This window comes from Phlebotomus papatasi, chromosome 5, assembly GCF_024763615.1.
Source record: "Phlebotomus papatasi isolate M1 chromosome 5, Ppap_2.1, whole genome shotgun sequence".
Classification (NCBI taxonomy): Eukaryota; Metazoa; Arthropoda; class Insecta; order Diptera; family Psychodidae; genus Phlebotomus; species Phlebotomus papatasi.
This window is the reverse complement of record NC_077226.1, coordinates 3464895-3488840: the sequence shown is the minus strand read 5'-3', so window position 1 is coordinate 3488840 and position 23946 is coordinate 3464895. Positions and strand designations below refer to the sequence as shown.

Genomic DNA, 23946 nt, shown 5'->3' with positions numbered 1-23946 from the left:
TATTGCCTACTTCTTCAAATACAAAACATTACGTACTTTTTATAATAGGGGTGGTTTCCTTAACTCTAGAAGGATTCGAGCGATGAGGATGGGCCTAACGGTGCCCGTTCCCTTTCCGAGAAAGGAATGGTTTAAGCACTCTTTTGCTTTTGTTGGCCCTTCTCTGTACAATTCTTTGCCAGAACACTTGAGAGTCCGTGATGTCACATACGTCTCCTTCTGTAGCAAGGTTAACAGCCTGATCTGGAGGGAGTTTAGGGCGGAAAGAGTCTAGTCGATTCGCCAATGTGTTTTTCTGTGTTTTTCGCGTGCGGATGGTTCCTGGTGGACATGAGGCAGCCTCTGGGCCGGGTCAGTTTCTTTCTTTCTCCGTCACTATCATTATCATTATTTTTATTGTTATACTTTGTAACGTAGCGATGTGTGTGGTTGGCAGGGGATTTTCTTCAGGTGCTTGCTATAGTGGGATCTCTTTTGAGCCTTCAGCTCTTTCTCTGCCCACTTCTGTAAAGTTCTCGCCTGTGAGGATCTTTTGTTTGCCTAGCTATCTGCTCGCGTTTCTGTTAGTATCAACATTTTGTCCAAATTGGACAGACCCCCCTTTGGTTGCTTGTCTTTGCCCTCTTGTGCCGGATCGTCGCAATTGGCGCGGGGATTCTTTTGGCTATTGGCTGATATTGCTTCCTGCTCTTTTGCTCTTTTCCTTTTCCTTTTAACATCACTCACTTCTCGTCTCATTCTTTCTCTTTTTCCATTTTCCGCGGAATATCCACATTTTCTGTAGTTATTGTATTGCCGCTTTTCTCTTGTTTCTGATGTTTCCACTTGCGCTCCTTCTTTTTGACTGTCTTTTTTTCATCTTTTTTTCCTTTTTCTTTCTCTTTTTTTTCTTCCACCATGAATATTATTTAGCACGTTTATGTCTCTTCCTTTGTGACTCCATTTTCCTGACTGAACCAGTGGCAACAACACGTGCTCTCTCTCGGAGCCCGTTGCCACTTATTGATCCTATACCTATCCTTTGTGACTGCTTCCTTCTTCCTTACCAGGCCAAATGATGTTTTTCCCTTATTTTGTATTTACTTATGTATATATTTATACTCGATTATATGAGTTGGCATATACGGTCGGTGATCCAGGGTTTCTGCCGTTTACCTGGTGAGGCCGGTCTTGGTAAGTCGGCGGCAGTCGCAACCAGAAAATAGGCATATGGAAAATAAATATCTTATCTATCTTATCTTATATTGTCTCCCAATCATCCGAATTACAAAGCGGGCACTGTATCTCTCGACGTTTTTCCCCCTATTTCCCTCCCCTCTCCTAAAAACATGTCTTTTTTGGTTTTTCTCAAAATTGGCCCAAGCTTTTTCAATAATTTTCGGATGTTTCGGCTCCAAACAGCTGAAAAGCCGAAGCTAGAGGAAGAGAATAATCCGAATCTCGTCAGATTATTCCCTTGCTCTGGTGAGAACTTCCTGGGGGATTCTTCCACTATTTGAACTGACTCTCGGCTGTTTTCACGGCCTCTAGTAACGGCTCTTTCGAGCCACCGGGCTTAAGGCAGTAATGCCCCCTTGTGTAGGCTACCCCCGGGGGTGCCTCGAGAGAGTTTAACCAAGGTTAGAAATAAATTTCCAACCTTGCAGTTCGGCAAATGAATGCCTCTAGGGAAAAATTCCTCCAGAAATATTCTCAAAGCCTGCCCTAGGTCTTAAGGCTTCTTGAAGAGAAGCCGCTGTTTCCTGGCAGTAGGGAGCCAATTGGCCGCTGGTAATCCTTAGGCAATAGGATGCCGCTGGTCTTGGGCCAAAAGGGAGATGCGATTTCTCTGGAACAAGCACTCTCGTGCTGCTGGAAGTGAAACTCAGAAATCTCTATCGCAATCTGATTTATTTAACAAAAATTAACCCTATTTATACAAAATCATTTTTACCCCACTTAATTACTAAGGTGAACTTCGTGAACCCATAATGCGTCATTGCAAAATTGCACATTCTTTATTTTGCTGACGAAAAAATGCTGATCAAGAAGTGAATGAACGGGTGTCATTAGCACTAAGCATAATGACCTACTTTCAATAAGAATTTGACAATTTTCAATCTCTAATATCATAGAAACTACTTGTTAGAATGGTAGCAAATTGATACCAGATAGAGTTAAGGATATAGAAAATAGGATGGTAAAAATTTAGGATCGTTTAGCATCCTAGTTTCTTCAATATTTGCCGTTAAAGTGAGGCTTGTTTTGTATACTTCGTGAAATGACTCGATTTAACCAAAACTAAAATCCGTATATTAGTTAAACTATTCGTCTCTAATTGAAATGACAAGACATTCCTAGTAGTAAGAGTATCTAAAAATAGTGTAGTAGTCCTTAAATCCTTTAAGGATAAGTCATTGACTTAAAAAGTAGGGGTAACGAAAACCCTTGTAAAGTCTTGGTAAAGCCAAAACTTTCCAACTTTTGTGTTGAATAATTCGTATCCTTTTTAGGATGTGAGGACTTATGATGAATATCCTGGCGATTTAACTATTCAAAAGTAGTTCGATATGAATTAAAACCCATTATTATCCCTCAAAGATTAAAAAATTCTAATTTGAAAATAATTTGTATGAACGTGCATGTTCATCTTGAACATCGGATATGCTTTAGAGGTAGTCCAGGTGAATATTTCGCCCAAACATACATATAACCGCAAAATTCGCCATTTTGAATTATTTAACCCATTCCTTACCATGGTATTATACATCATACGCAAATTGAGTGATTTTAGATGATTTATTCCTGGGCAATTTTTAACAGAATTGTTGTCGGGAATGGATTTTTAGTAACTTGTTTGTTGTTCTTTTTTCGCTTCGCGGAAGGTCATGCAAGATTTTTGCTCAAAATGGCGGACGGAAAATGCGACATCCCGTCGCATTTGTAAAAAATTAGCCTCTTTCCTCTTTCCTAATTTGAATTCTAGTTGCCAATTTGTGTTCTAGGATAGTTACTCTATCTAAATCAATAGAGTTTGTAATTAATTAATGTACAGAATTTAAATTCGGTAACAGTTAAGACATGTGTTTGATAGGGGCTCCCCGCGTCCCCATAATAGATACAGTTTAGATACAGTTCAAGTATTACTGGTACATTGACTGAATGGCTTAAAATTATCTTGTGGGATCTTTTGAGTGATTTACAAAGCGGTTTAAATCGGTTGACAATCGGTAAACGGGCAACTAAGTCACGATTTTACCTATTCATCTCAAAGTGACGAATGGTTAAAAATCTGTTGACAATCTTACTTACTTTTGAGGTTAGTAAGAACGTTTTGAAACATTTAAAGTACAATTCTTAGTGTCAATTTTCTTTCTGTCATTTCTTTCCTAATCTTTTTTTTTCTTTTATTTTTTTAATATTAAAATCTCACTCTGAAAAAAAAAACAACATGTTCAAATACAAAAATTTTGTTTTTTATATAAAATTTTTGTTTTCTTTCTCCCTCTACTTTTTTTTCAAATTTACGACAAAGAGAGAGAAAAAATAAAACAAATATTTTATATATTTTCTTTTTTTTTTCTTTTCATTTTCTCCTTGAATGTCAATTTGTCTTTTTTCTCTAGTTTTTTTTTCATTTTTTCTTGCTAACTTTTTATCTTGGTTATTTGTTACTTACCCAGTTTTGGTTTTTGCGTGAGTTTTGCGGATTTTTTTTTTATTTTTTGGTTTTTTTTTGATTTTTTTTTTGTTTTTGGGGGGTTGGAGTATCAAATTGCGGTTCCAAACGGGTTTCGTGTGGTTTGTATTTTTTTCGAGCGCCAATAGAAAACGTCAGAAATATTCAGCAAACAGGACCACAGGTAATTTGAATAAAAAAAAAGAACAAAAAGAAAAACCATGACGAATGGGACAAATTTCGTTTAAAACTAAAAACTTAGAAATAATGTCAAAAAAAAAAGTAATTTCCAAAATAAAAACTAAAGAAATATTATTAAAAAATTGCAGAAAAAATAGTTATTAAATAAAAAAAGTAAATATATTAAAAAAAAACTAGAATAGAAAAATTAAATATTTCTAGAAAGAAAAATAAAAAAAATCAACACCATAAAACAAAATTATCTCAGTTTTCTTTTCTTTTTTTTTCCTTATTTTCATTTTTTTTTTTTTTAAATTTGTTACTTAAGAGAGATAGAGAGAAAAACAATTTTAACAAAACAAAAACAAGAACAAACACAACTCTTTCTGTAAATAAATATTAGTTGTATTTTGTTTTGTTTTAATTAATTAATTGAGTAAAAAAAAGAATTATATATTAAAAAAAAAACAGTAATTCAATAAAAAAATAAACAATCTCTTCTGAGGGTTATGTATTTCATTTTTTTTTCGTGTTATTTTGTGATGCTTCTTCTCGTTTTGAAACATTTTTAAAAATAAAAAAAAAGAATCAAATAAATAATAAGTCAAAGAGATATGTGAAAAAAATTAAAATTAACATCTTGCCAAAATAATAATTGTTAAAAATATAATAATAATAAAATTTTAAAATAAAAATAGCAATAATTATCAATATTGTGTGTGTTTCAAAGTGTGTTTCTTGTAGTGTGATAATCATTTTTTTTTTAATTTCTCTTTTTTTTTTTTGTTTAGTTGTATTTCATTTAATAAATAAGAATTAAAGGAAATAATAGTAACTGAGTAAACACAATGCAACAATGATTTTCCATCTAAGTTCTTGATGCTCTATTTTGAATTCTTGTCATTTTGACATTTTTTTTTACATTTTGACAGTTTGTTTTCGATCTCCGTAATCCCGGAAAAACGGTTTTTGCTTTTCTTTTTGCTGATTTTTAGACCTATACATCCCGTATCGTCCGTCTTGTCCGTCTTGTGCGGACTTTTGGATTCAAAAGTCGATTCGAAGAAAAATCGAAGTTGGATTCGAAGTCGAAAATTCGAAATTCGAAATTCAGATAAGCTAATGATAACTGAGATTCTTTACAGGAAACCTCGAAGTACGTTCGAATCGGTATACCTGCAAATTGGCAGAAAATTGTATGACAAATGCACAAAAATGCCTTAAAAACTTTAAAACCGAATAACTCAGAAACTATGACAGATAGAAGATTCAAACTTGATATCCGTTTAGAGCCTTCTTTAGGCTTGAGATATGCCAAATTTCACTTGAAAATGTAGAAAATTGTAAGAGAAATGCACAAAAATGTCCAAAAAAAAACTTTGAAGTCGAATATCTCGGATTCGCGAAAATCCGCAAGAAATTCTGTGGTCTCCGAAAAATTTCGCGGTTCGTGAAAATCCGTGAACGATTCTAATCCACAAAAAATTTGTGAAAAATTCCGCGATCCGGGAAAATCCTCGTGAAAGATTTCACGATCCGCGAGAAATTTCGCAGTCCGTGAAATTCCACGGTCCGCAAAAATTTGTAAAAATTACGGGGTCCGCGAAAATGCATGAACGATTTCACGATCTGCGAAAATCGGCAAAAAAAAATCGCTGTCTGTGAAAAAAAACCGTGAAAGATCCCGCGATCCGTGAAAAATTCCGCTGCCCGCGAAAATCCGTGAACGATTCCAGTCCACGAAAACCTGCGAAAAATCCCGGGGTCCGCGAAAATCCGTAAAAGATCCCGGTTCACGAAAATCTGCAAAAATTTCCGCGGTCCGCAAAAATCTGTGAACGATTCCGCGGTTCGCGAAAAATCCGCAAAAAATCTCGCGGTCTGTGAAAATCCGTTGAAGATTCTGCGGTCTACAAAAATCTGTGAACGATTTCGCGGTTCGCGAAAAATCCGCAAGAAATACCGCGGTCCGCAAAAATCCGTGAACGATTTTGCATCTTCGAAAACCTGCAAGAAATTCCGTGATCCGTGAAAATTTTGTGACAGATTCCAGTCCACGAAATGCCGCGGTCTATGAAAATCTGCGAAAACTTTTTCGGTGTGCCAGAATCCGTGAACGATTTCGCGTCCGTGAAAATCCTCAAGAAATTCCGCGGTCCGTGAAATTCCGCGAGAAAATCTACAGTCTATAAAAATCCGTGAAAGATTCCGCAGTCCGCGAAAATCCGTGAACGATTCCGCGGTCTACGAAAATCTGCGAAAAATTCCGGGTCCGTGAAAATGAATGAAAGATTCCGCGGTTCGTGAAAATCCGAGAGAAATTTCGCGGTCCACGAAAATCTGCGAAAACGATTTCGCGTCCGCGAAAATCCGCGAGAAATTCCAGGATCCGCGAAAACCCGCAAGATATTCCACGATTCGCGAAAATTCGTAAAGGATTCCGGTCCACGAAAATCTGCAAAAATTCCACGGTTAGCAAAAATCCGTGAACGATTTCGCATCCGCGAAAATCCTCAAGAAATTCCGCGATCTGTGAAATTCCGCGAGAAAATCTACAGTCTTTCAAACATCCGCGAAAAGAGTCCACGGTTCACGAAAATCCATAAACGATTCCGGTCCATGAAAATCTGCAAAAAATTCCACGATTCGCAAAAATCCGCAAAAAAAATCTTGCGGTCTGTTAAAAACCATGAACGATTTCGCTTCCGCCAAAATCCGCGAGAAAGTCCGGGATCCGCGAAAGCTCATGAGATTCAACGATTCCGCGGTCTACGAAAATCTGCAAAAAATTCGGCGGTCCTCGAAAATCCGCGAGAAATTCTGTAGTCCATTAAAATCAGTGAAAGATTCCGCAGTCCGCGAATATCCGTGAACGATTTCGCGATCCGCGAAAATATGCGAAAAATTCCGAGGTCTGCGTAAATTCGCGCAAAATACCGCACTCCGCGAAAAATTCTAGAGTTCGCGTACCCGGGAGACGATCGGGGATGGTCTCCAATTTGAGTGCTTACAGTATCTGTTACAGAATCTGTTCTTGGTTTTTCTCCTATACGCAACAATTTTCTTTAATTAATTTATTTTTTTGTTTTTGCTGTTTTGTCACATATTATCAATTATTCCTCAGGTTCTAGTGTACAGAACCTAATAAATGGGCATCCGTTGGAAAGGTAAGAAGTTGTGCTTCAACTTGAAAATTATGTGATTTAAGTTCAATTTTAAAATGCTCATATTTCCGATTCAAATTCGTCCGACTTAATTGCCGGTCCGATTAATCGAAAAAGAACTAATATACGGGAAATGTACCAGTGATCGTCAATGTTTCTCGAATCGATTTTTAGGTAAATGCATTATGTTGTTTCACATTCAATCTTTAGAATTGATTTTCTCATTGAGTTTCTAACAAAATTGTCATTATTTATCTAATTTATTGAGTCACTGTATTAAAGTCTTAGCTAGACATCCGCCATTTATCACTTTCTTAAAAGTTTTACACGAGAATTTGACAGAATATGATGAATTCTGAATATTCAGTGACTCTAATTTCACTATCAATACACTTTTTTTAATTGTTTCGGCAAGGAATATTGAAAATAAATTATTTTTTGCGAACAAGTACGTTCTGTTTTACTTGTTCATCGGATCGATATGACATTTTTTTTTCATGAAGAGACACTTTACCAGTGAGAATGTTATTAAATTTGACAATTTTAGAAGATTCTCCTGTGAATATACAGTACATTTACAGTGATTTAGATGCCAAAAAAAGTAGGAGAACCCTCATCAAAAACGTCTACCGATCCGCGTAACGCACTGCATCCTCGCATTTAAACCTATATTTTATTAATTTCCGTAAATAACAAAAGCGTAAATGCACGGAAATAGTTAAATTGATAACTAATGTATCAATTGGCATACGAAAAACTACCAAATTGTGTTTTGGGCCATATTTAGCATTGCTTCCATGCGATTGTGAGCAACTACTTCGTTCGTACGGTCAGCAGGAGCTCCCGGGTATTTCTGATCACGATATGATTCTGTTTTCTTTCTCCATTCCGAAGGTTGACAGGACTAATCGTTATCGTTTGGTTAGGGATCTTAAGCGAGTTAATGTGGATTCCCTTCTTGAAGCTGCTGTCTCCATGGATTGGCAGTCGATCAATTCATTGGAGACGGTGGATGAACGTGCAGAAATGCTCAACGACTTTCTGTTCTCTCTTTTTGAGTCTCACGTCCCTTACAAAAGGATTCTTTTGCATAATCCCAGGACCCCTTGGATGTGTCCGCACATTTTGAAAGCCATCCGTGACCGCGATAGAGCTTATAGGGAATGGAAAAGGTCTGGTCAGCCTTCTCATTGGTCCTCCTTTAAGATCTTACGTAATAAGGTGAGAACTTTAATACGGGATGCGAAGTCTGGATACTACCATCAACAACTGAATCCGTCGCTTGAACCTGCTGTCTTATGGCGCAATTTGGGCAGACTGGGACTAAAAAAAGGCCTCGAATTCATCTGAGGCTGACCCAAACGAGCTTAACTCGTTTTTTTGCTCCATGGGGCCTCGCCGGGATTGTCCCTACCCTACTCTTTCAGAGATTGTAGTTCCGGAATTTAATTTTCAGTGTGTTACCTCACAAGCTGTTTCTTCAGCTGTGTCGCGGGTTAAATCTTCGGCGGTTGGAATTGACGGAATATCCCTAGATTTCATCCGTATTCTTTTACCTGTTATACTCCCGTGTATCACAGACCTTTTTAATTTTGCAATCACCTCTTCTTCTTTCCCACTTGCTTGGAAGAGAGCTGTTGTTGTTCCTATCCCGAAGGTGGCTACTCCTGCGTCTGCCTCGGATTTTAGACCAATTAGTATCTTGCCCGCCCTCTCAAAGCCTCTTGAGATCATCCTTCTGGACCAGATGTCTGCACATTTGGATCACTATAATCTCTTATGTGAATTTCAGTCTGGATTTCGCAAGAATCACAGCACTGTTTCGGCTCTCCTTAAAGTCAATCATGACATTGCATTGTCTTTGGATAGAGCCATGTTCAGCATTCTGGTCCTCCTGGACTTCTCTATGGCTTTTGACAGCATCCCTCACGATCTACTTTGTAATAAACTTGAGAGACTTTTTGGCTTTTCTACGGTGTCCGTCCGTCTCATTTCGTCTTACCTTGCTTCCAGATTCCAGGTAGTGAGGTCCGGCGAATCAACCTCGTCTCCCCTCGATCTCACTCACGGAGTCCCTCAGGGTAGTATTTTAGGGTCCATTCTGTTTTCCCTTTTTATAAATGATCTCCCGCAAGCTCTCAGGTTCTGCGGATATCATTTGTATGCCGATGATCTACAGGTCTATTGCTCTGGGGATCCGTCTCATTCATCATACGCTTTTGAAGCGGTGAATGATGATCTGGAGAGAATCACTTTATGGGCCTACAACAATGGCCTTGTGCTGAATGCCAAAAAGTCTCATGCATTGGTCATTCACTCTAGAGCGGAGGTGTGCAAGAAACCGTTAAAACCGAATTAACGTCAAAATAAGTTTGTTATAGTAGCGTTTTGACCATTGACGTACATGTTTCATTTGACGTTAATTCGGTTTCAACGGTTTCTTGCACACCTCCGCTCTAGAGGTAGGAATCCTTCGCCGCATCCGCTTTATCTTTCGGATGAAGTGATCCCACTCTCCTCCAGAGTGAAGAATCTTGGTGTCATCTTCAATGACACTCTTACCTGGTCGGATCACATTGCAGAGATCTGTCGGAAGGTTTTTCTTGCCTTGCGTACATTGCGGCGCTTTCAATCCTTTACGCCCCAAAACACTAGATTGCTACTGGTTAGGGCACTGATTGTGCCCTTCTTCACCTATGGGTGTGAACTGTTCTTTCGAACACAACATGACGCTCTAAATCGTCTGAGACTGGCATTTAACTCATGTTTGCGGTATGTCTTCGGACTTCGTAAATATGATCATATTTCTGCATTTATCGACTCTATTCTCGGTCTTCCACTGCCCGGTTATCTCGATACCCGTATGGTGGATTTCATCTCCAGGCTTCTTTCCACTGGTAAGCCGCGGTACCTCGCAGAGCTTGTGGTTGCTGGATCATCCTACAGGTCTTCGTGTCTCCGTGTGCCCAGTTCAGGGAGTCGTAATTTTCGTAATTCCATTTTTGTAGAGGGTATCATACTCTGGAACACTTTGCCCAGAGAGCGAAAGAGGGGGCTTATCCTGAATCATGTTGCCTCTGCAGGCTCCTAATTTACCTTATTTTTTGTATAGGGCCACTTTTGTACAGAGGACAGTTTGTCCTATTTTAAATTAAATAAATTGAATTGAATTGAATTGAATATTCATCAATCATGAATATTCCTTTATCATCTTATTAATCACTTAATAAACTTTGAACATTTCCTCATTGCTGGGGATCTCAACATAAATTTACTTACTTCAACCCCAATTTGTAGAGAGTTCAGCCACTTTATTATATCCCATAGTCTTTTTTGTCCCACTTTCTCTCCTACACGGTTGTCGGCTTTACTGGACCTTTTTCTGGTCAGGGAGGATGATCACAGCTTTATTGTGAATCATGGACAGAATAGTGTTCCGCACATCTCGGACCATGATTTAATATTCATTTCTTTTAATATCCCGCATGCTCGTCAGCCCCTTGAATATGTGGAGGTGCGATCTCTTCACAAAACTGATTGGGATGCATTATTCTTGGATGCTTCTCACATTAACTGGAGTATCTTAAATAGCATTGTTGATGCCTCTGAGCGCCTTAGGGGAAACTGGGGCACCACCAAACACGGGGTACCACCAAACACTAATTTTTATTTCTAAACTACTAGGACTATCACGACCATTCCTTCAGTATACAAGCATCCCTATAGTGCCTATAAATTCCTATCGGTCTTATCCTCTGATATCCAATATCCGATTAAAAAATCGCAGTGTTTGGTGGTACCCCGTGTTTGGTGGTGCCCCAGTTTCCCCTAATTATTTCAATTCATTGATTGTTCATTTATTTCACGAGCATGTACCAATCACTAAAGTACTTGTACCTCCTAACTCTTCACCTTGGTTGAATTCTGGCATCGTTGCTAAGGCTCGGGAACGTGATAGATGGTATAGGCAGTGGTGTCGCACTCGCCGGGATCATGATCTCCTCAGATATCGGTCCTTGCGTCGTTCTGTAAAGCGCATGATCCAGTCTTCCAAAACAGCGTATTTTTCGCGGCATTTGAATCCAAATCTGCCCTCTAAACAGCTTTGGAAGAATATCAACCAACTTGGAATCACAGCAAAGGATTCTCACGATGGCTCGACCAATCTTTCGGCTGATGACTTGAATAAGTTCTTCGTTGGCAACAGCACTTTTCCCCCTTTTCCCAGTTCTTTGGATCTTGATAATGACGCTGCCTGTTTCTCATTTAGATGCGTTGATTCTGGTGAGGTATATGCCGCTTTCAGCTGTGTTACGTCCAATGCGTGTGGTCATGATGGGATTCCAATTGGATTTCTCAAACCCCTACTTCCCATTACTCTTCCTTATATTTGCGACTTATTTAACGCATGTATAACTCGCTCCTTTTTTCCTGTTGATTGGAAATACGCACTGGTCACTCCTATTTCAAAAACTTCAAAACCTTCAGTTCCCAGTGACTTTCGACCCATTAGCATCTTACCTTGTCTTTCTAAGCCCTTTGAGCATCTTCTTAAGTCTCAAATTGAAGCACATCTAGACCAAAATAATTTACTGTCGAATTTTCAATCTGGTTTCCGCAAATATCACAGCACTACTAGTGCATTATTGCGAGTCAATCATGATTTGTGTGTGGGGCTTGATCGAAGACAATTTCCTCTTCTAATCCTTCTCGATTTTTCTAAAGCTTTCGACAGCATCAATCACACCCTCTTTCTTTCCAAACTTCATACCTTATATTCCTTCTCCTCTACCAGTATTAAACTTATCGAGTCATATCTGTCTGGCCGGACTCAATCGGTTAAGTTTAAAGGGGAGTCTTCCTCCTCTTTGGCGTTTACTAAGGGTATTGGTCAGGGGTCAGTACTTGGCCCACTTTTCTTCACCATTTACATTAATGACCTAGCTACGACTTTGAAGAGCAACTGCTGTAATTACCATTTCTACGCGGATGATCTCCAAATTTACTGTTTCGGAGAACCCAATTCACCTGAGACTTGCTTTGCCACGGCAAATGCTGTTCTCGGGTTGGTATCACGGTGGGCCTCGCAAAATGATCTCCTCCTTAACCCGGGAAAGTCACAGACGTTACTGATTGCCGGTGGGAGAGTCCGTCCCACTCCTCTTCCCCTTTACCTTAATGGAGAGGTTATTCCTTACGTCCATAAAGCCAAAAATCTTGGAGTGATTTTCAATGATTCCTTGGCTTGGGACGACCATGTTTCCTATATTGGCAAAAGAATTAATTTTTCCCTTTATACTCTTCGAAGACATCAATTCTTCACTCCTCAGGATGTTCGAATGCTTCTTGTTCGTGCCCTGCTCCTTCCCCTTTTCTCTTATGGTGCTGAACTTTACTTCTCTTGTGATGCGGCGTCGATGCGTCGCCTTACAATTACTTTTAACAACTGTATTCGTTACATTTTTAATTTGCGTCCGTTTGACCACGTTTCACCTTACTATGCTAGAGTCTTGGGGACTACTCTGCCACTCTTCCTGCAGTCACGTGCGGTTGAATTCATATGTCGTGTTCTTCACTTCCGTCAACCTGGTTATCTGGCGGAGTTTCTTCAGCCGGGTTCGTCCTCTAGGTCTTCGTGCCTCGTTGTGCCGGGATCGCGGAGCCGTATTCTGCATTGCTCCCTCTTCGTTGAAGGAGTAACTCTCTGGAACGAACTTCCTAGAGAGAAGAAACGGCGGCTTATCCAAAGCTTTTTAGCGTCTTAGACTGTTTTTGATTTTCCGTTAATTTTGCTTTTTCTTTTGTAAATTTCTTTTTGATGACGCAGATGGCTCATACAACCTGAGAAGGAGTTTTCCACCGTTTTCACTCTGGAGGTTGGTCACCAACACTAAGACGGCGGTGGCCGCTACTACTCAAATATGAAATTCTTTAAACTCTGTATTTCTGAAATATGCTTTCAAGAGCACTAGCTCAAAAGCAGTCATATATATAATAATAATAATAATAATAATAATAATATTTTTTCAGCTACATATGAAGCATGTCTCTTAACATTCCGATCCGTGGTACACTTCCCTTACTTCATTTGTTCTAGAGAGATTTCTTCATCATTCAGAGACCTCTAACGCCCTTCCCTCATGATCAATCAAAAACGAAAAGCAAAAACGGTCTTGTCGTCTAAATCAAAACACAAAAAAAAAGTATTTTTTAGAAGAAAACAACTGAAAAAAATATGTTGCAAAGTGCAATTGATGAATAAATTATTAAATATTTATTAATAAATTAATTTGTTGTCTTTCTGGTTTGGTGGCGTGAATGTATTCTTTTTTTAATTTATTTATTTTTTTCTTTTTCTTTTGTTTTAAATAGTAGAAGAGATAATTCTGAATTTATTTATTTTTTTTTTTAAATAATTTAGCTCTTTTGGTAAATTACTAAATGTTCTTCTTTTTTTTTTTTAATCTAAATTTAAACATATATCTTTCTTTTTTTCTGTAAATATATTATTAATAAGTCAAACTAAAAAAAATAAATAAATAAATAAATAAAACAAAGTAAATTTCAGCGGGAAAAACCATGCAAGCTTGTCTTTTTTTAAAAACATAATATATGACAAACAACTCTGCTTTATTTTGAGAAAGATTTTCAAAAATTGTTTTAAACAAAATAAACAAAAAATAGAAATATTTTGGGTGTTTCTTAAAAAAAAAATTAATAAATAAATAAATAAAACACAGAAAAACAAAGTAAAAAAAGAAAAATAAGTACAAAAATAATAAGGAAACCACCTCCTTCTCATATTTTTTCACTTTGAAAAATGTCTAATCTAATTTTTTGTTCAAGAAATAATAATTAAAAAAAATAAATAAATAAAACAAATATGAAAAAGAATGCAAGGAAAATTATTTAGATTTTGTGCCAAATAAACAAAAAAAACAGGAATTATTAAATAATAATAAAAAATATTGTATAATTTCCATTTTTTTTTCTTTTTTGAAATTTAAAATACTAATAATAATAATAATAATAAAATAAACGTGAAAAAGGAAGGAGGAAAAAATGTATACCTTCAAAAATAAATATAACCTCAAATAAATAAATAAATAAATAACTAAATAAAAATTAAATATAAAATTGAAAAATCTTTCTTTCTCTATTTATTACTTTATTTCTTTTTTTTTTCTTTCAATTGCAGAATTATTTTTTGTTTTTTTTTCATCTTCTAATGCCAGGATAGATAGAAAAAAAGATAGAATACGAATTTTTAATTAAAAAGTTAAATTAAAAAAATAGTAATAAAAAAAATCAAAAAAGAAAACTTTAATTAAGAAAAAAAGAACAGCAAATCAACTTTTACAATTAGAGAAAAAAAACGTTATTGTTTTTTGTGTTTTCTTTTGGTTTTTTTTTTTAAATAAAATACAAAATTAACAAAAAAAGAACTCGAACTGTTTTGTTTAGCGGCAAATCATGTAGCCACTTACCAGTTTTATTTTTCAGAATGATTTTCTTTTTAACTATTTTTGGTTTTTTTTTTTGGATTTTCATTTGTGCATTTTTTTTCAATGTTTGCAGGATAGTTTTTTGGATTTTTTTTCATTTTTGCAAAAATTGGGTTTTGTTTTTTTTTTTTTTTGTCATAAGAGAAACACATTTGAGAACACACCCATAGAAAAGAGAGAAGAAGAAGAAAACAAAATGATAGAAAAGTGATTTAATTCAATTTATATAATATTATATTTTATCATTTTTTTGAGAATTGATTCAAGAAAAAAATTATGGAATAAGAAAAAAAAATAATAATAATAAATTAGGAGAGAATAGACAAATTTGTCATTTTAATTTACCAAAAAAAAAACAAAAAAAAAAAACAGAAACTCTTCTTCTTTTATTACTATTATTTCTTTTTTTTATTATTTTTTCTTTTATTTTTTTTTAATGCAAATGTCTCTGTCGAAAGAATTTTGTCCAAAAAAAAAAAAGGGGTAATACGTAAGGAGGATATTATTGATATTGCTCGAAATTAAACTCAATATTCCCCAAAAAAATCGTATGACACTTCTTCCTTTTGCTATGTGGATCATTATGACTACGCTAACTGGATAAAATTCACTTAAAATAATATTTTTATCCATTAAATAAGTGAATGTAATCGATTCATTTCAAACTTGTGCCAGGTTGATTCTGTACTAAAAATTTTCTTTCAGAAATATTTTCGCTAATTGTTTTTTCCTTGTATAAAAAAAAAAGTCTTTTAAATCTAAAGGTTTAATTAAAACTGAAGTACAATAATTCCCCTACAAGGTGACTAAATCGATTTTCATGAAATAGTAATATTTTATAGAGAAATTTGTGAATTTCTGGCTGATTGCATTTTGCTCTAAAACGGACGCTTCGCAAATCAATATTTCTTTCCGGGAATCGCATTTTTCAGCACGGTTTTTACTATTTCAGATGCCGAAGGGAACAAAGGAAAAGATTCCTAAGAACAAGAAAGATCTCTAAAGAATGCCTTGAAGTGTGTACTAGATGGTTCTACCATAACCTTTTCGTCCAAAACATTTAATGTACCAAGGGCGACACTGTACAACAAATTGTCCGGCAGATACCCGGAAGAGTGCTTCAATGGCGCAGGCCAACCGTCGCGACGGTTACAGAAGAAGAACTTTTCTGGACAGTGTCTTGTCTGGAAATTCTGGACAGACCGTCAAAATCATCTGTGAGACCTTCAAAATTCCCCAAACTATTTTCCGGATGGAAGGCCTGGAGATGCATGCCAAAGTCCTTGTCTTTGGAAAGGACTACAGTGACTGCTGAATATCTCATACTGGTAAAAATGAAAGGGTCATCGAGGATCCTTTAAAAAGGTCACTGTTTTGACACCTATTAAACTCCGGAATAAGCAAATGAAAACAATAAAAAAAAAAAAGTCATCTTTGGTGTTCACTCAGATGAGGGAAATTTGATATGAATAATAAATTTAAGAAAAAAACATAATCTATCGTGATAATTGTGCATAGAAAATTTCAAGAGATACAAGTGATCCTTTCAAAAGATTAAATATGATCCATTTCTTCTGGAAAGGGTGAATTTGACCCTTTTATTGTTACCAGTGCATGGAATGCTTTCATAATTGTCTCGAAAATATTCTTGTAAATTGAGTGATCCAGTTAAAAGACCATTTGATCCAATTAGCGAAAAGGTGACCCAGTTAGTGTATGCTGACTTATTTCAGTATTTTCATTATTTTATAAATTTTCTTTAATATCTTTCATAATTTATTTTTAACATTATCATGTTAATTTTACCCTTAAAAAGGTGTAAAATTAACATTAAAAAAAATATTGATATATTTTTATACCTAAAAAGTGTTAAATTTCTTAAGAAAAAATGTTAATTGCACCCCCCGTTTTTTTCTCAATGAAGAAAGAAGTGTCAAAGACATCTTTGAATGTCATTTTAGCAATATAATTCGAAAATTTTTCTATCAACTTACGTATTTTTCCCTTGAATTTTGACCATTTTGACGAATTAAAATGTTTAATTTTTAATTTATTTATTTTCTAATGGCTCCGGGACACCTTTTATAGGTTGAGAAAATTTCATTTAATCAAAATTCAGACCTCTTTCTTTCTCAATAATTTTGTATCATCATCAAACATCAACATCAAATCCAAATTAAATTTAGTTAAATCTAAACGTTTATGGCTGTGGCATACTTTTTAGATCAGGAAAATTTGATAAAGTCGAAATTCGATTCCTTTTCTTTCTCACACGTTTTGCATATGTCTATCTCATTATTAAGCTCTCTTCTTCTTCTTCTTTTAAACTTCACAACAAATTCAATTTAGCTCAATTGAATTTGGAATGTTAAAGAATGAGATAGGGGGGTCAGGGTAAGGGCCAACAGGGTAGGCATTGGTCTTTCAATGTTGCAACTGTGTGGCAACCTGCCAAGTGCTCATGGTGCCTCCTCGCGACGGCCCCTGGGTAACTCTAAACCCATGAGTGCTCTGGTCCTCCTAGAGGGGGTTGGTCGGTAGGCTAACAACCTGCCACCGTAAAAAACATCTTTGTTACGAACATGCAACAATTGCCTCGGAATGGATCGGAAAACCGACGACGACCAAAGGAACGGATAAAGGCTCATGATTTGCTCATTGGAACGTGGAATGTTTTCAGTCTGTACAGGCCAGGTGCCTTGATGGCACTAGTTGAGGAATTCGAGAAATATAGGATCAAGATCCTTGCTATGCAAGAAATAAGATGGCCAGAGCAAGGGAAGGTATCAAGAAAGGGTCATATACTCTACTACAGTGGAAGTAAGAAGAAACATGAGTTCGGAACTGGATTCGTGGTCCATCGAACTCTGAAAGATAGGATACTAAGTTTTACACCAGTAAATGAGAGACTCTGCAAACTTCGTATAAAAGGGAGATTCCAAAACATTACACTGTTTAGTGTTCATGCTCCCACCTTAGATAAGGATAATATGGTAAAAGAAACATTTTATGCTGAACTGGAAAAAGAATTTGATAATGTTCCCAAATATGATATTAAAATCATATTAGGAGATTTTAATGCGAAACTTGGAAAGGAAGCATTTCTCCGACCAGCTGTAGGTGCACACAGCCTGCACGACACATGCAATGATAATGGGCAGCGGTTGGCGGATTTTGCTGTAACTAGAGGACTCATTGTGTCGTCTACCTACTTTCCACATAAGGACATCCACAAGGGGACTTGGAGGTCCCCAGATGGACTGACGCTTAACCAAATTGACCATGTCTTAGTTAGTCACCGTCATGCTAGCTCGATTCTGGATTGTAGAGTAAGGAGAGGTGCCAATATAGAGTCTGATCATTTCATGATACAAGTGAAATTCAGAGGAAGATTGGCATCCAGAAGTTCAAAAGAAATGGGTTCTACCCCGAAGTGGAACCTTAATGCACTGAAAAATGAGAATGTGGTGGAAGCATTCCAGAAAGAAATACGCGAATCTTTTGAGGCGTCGGGCTATGAGGGGGGAGGCGTCGAAGAGAAATGGTTAAATATTAAATGTGTGATAAGTGATTCAGCCAATAAAGTGATTAAAAATGAGAAACCGAGATCACGGGAAGAATGGTTTGATCAAGAATGCCAGGATGCTATTCTGGATCGAAATGAAGCCCGAATCAAGATGCTACAACGAGGAACACGAAGCAACATTGCCAGTTACTCCAAAAAAAGACTGCAGGCTCATAAGATTATACGACGGAAGAAGAGAGCATACATGAAGAAACAACTGGAAGAAATGGAGGAGTTGCGAAAGGAAACATCGAAAGTTCGAGAATTCTACCGAAAAGTTAAATCAGAGAGGAATGGGTACCACGCTCCAGGAGATATGTGTAGAGATCCATCTGGGAATAGGATTTTAGTCAACTCATTCGAAGACCTGTTGAACGAGGATACCGAAGAGACTGGCAACGAAATTTTCGTCATAGATACAGAGGATGATAATATAGTAGACCCTCCATCCTTGGAAGATGTCATAGACTCAGTAAAGCGTCTGAAAAACAACAAAGCATCAGGAATCGATGGTATACCAAATGAATTCAAGGCCGGTGGGCTGAAAGCATGGGAAGCAATACATAACTTATTAGGTGAAATATGGAGTCAAGAGCAACTGCCATCAGAGTGGAGAACAGCCATAATATGCCCAATACACAAAAAGGGTGATAAATTGGATTGCCAGAACTATCGTGGCATATCTTTACTGTGCTCTACATATAAAGTTCTGTCGGGAGTTATTTACAAACGCTTGCTACCATACGCGAAAGAAATTTTAGGAGACTACCAGGCGAGTTTTCGTCCAGGCAGATCCACCACAGATCAGATATTTGCCTTAAGACAGTTGCTCGAAAAATGCCATGATCAATCAATTGAAACACATCACATATTCATAGACTTTAAGAAAGCCTATGACAGTGTAAATAGAGACAGGCTGTGGTGCGCCATGAGAGAGTTCAATATCCCCTCAAAACTCATCAGGATGGCAAGGCTGTCTGTGCAATGCGCAGAGAGTACTGTCAGAATTGGTGGAAGCTTGTCTCAAAATTTTAGTATAAACTCGAGCCTAAGACAAGGGGACCTACTGTCGCCATTACTTTTCAACTTCGCCCTGGAGGCGGTAGTACGGAGGGTAAATATAAGGGCAGGAGGCACAATATACAATCGATCTGTGCAGTTATTAGCCTATGCTGACGATGTAGACTTGATTGCCAGAAATCACAACGGGGCAAAACAAGCGTATATCGAACTGGAAAATGAGGCAAAGCAATTTGGCCTGCATGTGAATGAGGACAAAACGAAATACATGGTGACGACTGCGAAAAGACGATCACCACCAATGCAGGATATGGCTGTGGTAGGCAAGAGTTTCGAAGCTGTGGAAAGTTTCAAGTACCTGGGCACGCTGATCAACAAAGACAATGTAGTCAGTGCAGAAATTGAGCACCGAATAAATCAGGGCAATAAAGCTTTCTTTGCACTACTACGATTATTCAAGTCGCGATCATTGTCTCGTAGCACTAAAATTATGATATACAAAACAGTGGTCCGTCCTGTAGTGCTATACGGGTGTGAGACTTGGACGCTAAGCAAAATCGATGAGGAAAGATTAGCGGTGTTTGAGAGGAGAGTGCTGCGAAGAATCTTTGGTCCAGTGAAAGATGGCACTGACTCATGGCGTATCCGGCACAATCAAGAGATATATAGTCTGTATGCTGAACCTAATATTATTGGTCATTTAAAAGCATCTCGCTTAAGGTGGGCCGGACACCTTCAAAGAATGGATAATGCGAGAGTAACGAAGAGACTATATGATAGTAAGCCAATGGGTTCAAGGAGAGTTGGAAGGCCAAGGATCACATGGGAGCAAGATATAGATGATGATGCGCGACAACTAGCAAAATCAAAATGGAGGTCGACAGCGATGGACAGAGAAGTTTGGAGGCAAATTGTTGCAGAGGCCAGGGCCCATTTCGGGCTGTAGCGCCACAAAAGAAGAAAAGAATGAGATAGACACTATACAAAATGTTTGAGATAGAAAGAGGTGTGAATTTTGATTTCATGAAATTTCATCCTGATCTAAAAGGTCTGCCCGAGTGTTTATGGCTCCGGCACACCTTTTAGATCAGGAAAATTTCATGAAGTCGAAATTTGAAACCCTTTCTTTCTCACATGTTTTGCATATGACTATCTCATTCTTTCGCATACCAAATTCGATTGAGCTAAATTGAATTTGGATTGATGTTTAAGAGAAGAAGAAGAGTGCCATGCAAAACATGTGAGAAAGAAAGGGATCCGAAATTCGACTTTATGAAATTTTCTTGATCTAAAAGGTGTGCCCGAGTGTTTAAGAAAGAAAATAGATGTGAATTTTGATTTCATGACATTTTGCCTGATCCAAAAGGTGTCTCACGGGCTAATTTCCTTTTTTTTTCTTGGTTTTTTGGAGGTCAAAAATATTTGTTTTTTTTTAAAAAACAATTTAAAAAAAATAGAAATCAAATGGCAAAATAATTTGTGACAGTGCAAAATAAATGGAGCTTGAAGTGTAAATATTAAATTTTTTCTTTTTATAAATAAATTGTTGCTTATTTTCTCTTTTTTTTCTCTTGTGTGGTCTTATTTTTTTTTCAAATTTTAAATTTGTAGAATAAAATTTAAAAAAAAAAAGTTTAGAAAACTAAAAATATAACTAAATGAGATTTATAATTTTGTTTTGTTGAACAGAAATAATTAAGAAAACTTATTTTCTTCTAAATTTTTATTTATTTTTATTCTTTTGATTCTCAATAATTCTTTTTTTTCGCTTTTCTTTTTCTACTTCTTTGAATATTTAAAAGAAAAATGAGAAAGAGATAAATTTTGATTTGCCTTTTTTTTGTTGTATTTAGTCAACAAAAAAAAAGAAAAACAGAAAGAAGAATATTCAAAAATTATTCTTATTTTCTTCATTGTGAAAAATTTAAAAAAAAATAAAATAAAATTAAAACTAAAAAAATTACGATTTAAAAAAAAACTTAGATATTTTATATATATTTAAATATATATTTGTAATTTAAAGAAAATAATAATAATAATAATAATAAAAAGATTGAAATATAAACAAGACCTTACCATCAGCTACAAATCCCATCACAAATTGCAGAGAGTGAGAGAGAGAGTGTTTGATGAATATATATCGAAGAGAAAGATACAATATTTAGCTCGAAATTTTAAATTATTTAAAAGGATTATTCAAGAGGATAAAATAATAATAAAAATTGATTAAAAAAAGGCTCTCTTTGCCAATTGAGTGAAACTTTGATATATTCTTTTCTTTTTTTTTTTTTTAGATAAATAATTTAGAAATTTAAATACCGGATAATAGAAGGGAGGACAGAGACATCTTGATTGTTGAATCAGCAATTATTTTTGTTTTGTTGAATTTAAAAAAATAATAATAAAAAATAGAGAAATGATTGACTTACCTTCTTCGAGGGCATCATCGCCATCTGACATCAATTCATCATCAGAACAGATATTTAGAACATTGACTAGCATTTCAGTGACCTGGAAAAAAAAAACAAAGAAAAAGAAAATAAGATTCCAGTGAAGTATTTACGGTTTTTCAGCTGAGACTCTTTACAATGTCAGTTTCTGTGGTCACAGATGATATCCCGTCCCGTCCCGTACATCGTATAACCATTTCTGGCGAGAGAACGGAGAACGGTCGGCTAGAAATAGGTCATGTCAGATCTACCCCTCTTTCCGCTATTTTTGAATAACCTCAAAATTTTGTTTTCTCAATAACTCAGCCCCTATGGCATCGATCGATCTCAAATTTTAGTATGTTATAGCTGGGCCTAAGACCTTTCAAACAGTACCAAACTTAAGGTAGCCTGACCCCCTGACCCGAGCTATAAGGGTCAAAAAAAAATTCTTTAAATGGTCATAATCCCTATAGCCAACACCCACAGCGATTCCACTGGGTTTCCAGCACCCTTTTCTGCCATGTCCGCGGATTTTACCGCTAAAAATCCGCGTAAACTTCCGAGATGGAATTTGACGCTAAATTTCCTCCTAGCGTTCCATGGACGTTTGCGGAACTCTGTAGAGGACGCGTCTAATAAGAAATATCCGCGAGTTTCCATGGACTTTTCTCCGACGAATATTTCCGCGGCTTTTCCTACGAATTATTAGCGCATAATCGGCAGTCAGTCCTTTAAAAATTCGGAAAAATCCTCTCTATTTCCACGTAATTCTCCTTGGAAATTTCCATGCAACGGCCTTAGTCGCTTCCGTGGTTTAATATTACGGAATTCCACGACTTTTCCTGTGGATTTTTTAAATATATATTTTTCTTCAAAATAATTCCTAAAATATATTAAAAATTTCATGGAACTTACATAGAGAATTTCCACAAAAACAAAAAAACATCCACAAATAAATGGACGATCAGTGCGAATTGGCAGCTTAGAACTTGGAGAGTGTTCATCTATCAAACGTAAAAACTCAATTGTTCAAAATTTTGAGTTGAAATTATTGCTACCATATCGTTAATTTGAGTATGTCTAGCTCGCAAGAATTATAGCGTTAGGGCGAAAAATAATTGCAGAATTTTCGTGTTTACTTCCATATGGAGTCTTGGTCGGAAAGATATCAGAAAATATCCTCGGAATATTCAATGGAAATTTTGTTTCAATTTCCAGAAAATGCTCTCAGTTATGTTGCAAGAAAATTCCTCGGACTTTTTTTTTCCAGGAAATTCACGTGAAAAAAAGCTGATAACTCCGCAGAATTCCGTTTATTTCCAGCGTTTATTAGCGTTTATTTCCACGGAAACTCTCGCGGAAAAATAGAAGACAAATTCCAGGGAATTTCCTGTTACTGTGAAACTTTGCGCCCGATCGGCTACAGGGATTCCGGTTCTAATTGTCAGAATTTAAAAATTAATGGCGTTTTGGAAAGCTGTCGTGAAATGTCACTTTTCCTTTAATTTTCTAAATTAAATAACTCAAAAATGGCTTTGTGCATCGGGATGAAATTTTAGTATGTTGTAGCCGCTGATTATACCTATCAAACAAAAGAAGTACTTAAGTCGATCGATGACCCCTGACCCGAACTGTAAAGGTCCAAAAAAACTTTCTTAAAATGGTCATAACTCCGGTTCTAATAGTCAGAATTTAAAAATTAAGGGCATTTTGGAAAGCTCTCGTGAAATGCCACTTCCCCTTCTAACATCGCAAGTTCATAAAACCACCGCTAGGGGCGCTATTATTAAAAAGAAAATTTTTAAATCTTAAAAGTTAAATAACTCAAAAATTCCTTATGCAATCGGGCTGAAATTTTAGTATGTTGTAGCCGTTGATTATACCTATGAAACAAAAAAAAAACCTTAAGTCGATCCATAACCCCTGACCCGAGCTATAAGGGGTCAAAGTTCGAACATTGACCGGCCTCTATCTCCGGTTCTAACTAACATATCGACCTAAATTTTACCTTTTTGGTTTCGTATCGATGAGCACTTTCAGATGGAAGTTCAAAAAGTCACCACAGGTGGCGCTGTGATAGCGTCAAAATTCATCGAAATTCAAAGTCACTTTTCTCAAAAACGGCATTGTGCAAGTTAATGAAATTTTAGTATGTTGTAGTCCAGTCTAGGACGTTTCCAAAATGGTGCGTATGTGCGCTGTGGTTTCAATAGAACCGGAGATATGAGGGGTCAAATTTTACGAAATTCAAAAAATCATATCTCCGGTTCTATGTGACCGATTTTGATGAATGAGGGCTTAAACGAAAGATCTCACCAAATACTACAACTTTCTAGAATATTTGAACTTCGTGGGACCAACACCAGGGGCGCCACAGTCGAAAAACTAATTTCAATATCACATAACCTCAATTATCTCGACT

At 36.4% G+C, this 23946-nt stretch overlaps 1 protein-coding gene across 4 annotated transcripts in view; it reads right to left on the bottom strand.

Annotated features, from left to right (window-relative positions):
* Window positions 1-23946, bottom strand: part of LOC129808801 (serine/threonine-protein phosphatase 2B catalytic subunit 2-like) — a 69964-nt gene that overhangs the window by 22654 nt on the left and 23364 nt on the right. For 2 of the 4 annotated variants that reach the window (XM_055858700.1, XM_055858701.1), the window contains exons 7-8: window positions 21522-21603; window positions 14490-14522 (exon numbers count right to left, since the gene is read on the bottom strand). In XM_055858700.1, the coding sequence (XP_055714675.1) occupies window positions 14490-14522; window positions 21522-21603 (115 nt within the window). The remainder of the gene's footprint in view (window positions 1-14489; window positions 14523-21521; window positions 21604-23946) is intronic. The other 2 variants (XM_055858702.1, XM_055858703.1) reach the window with 1 other exon arrangement.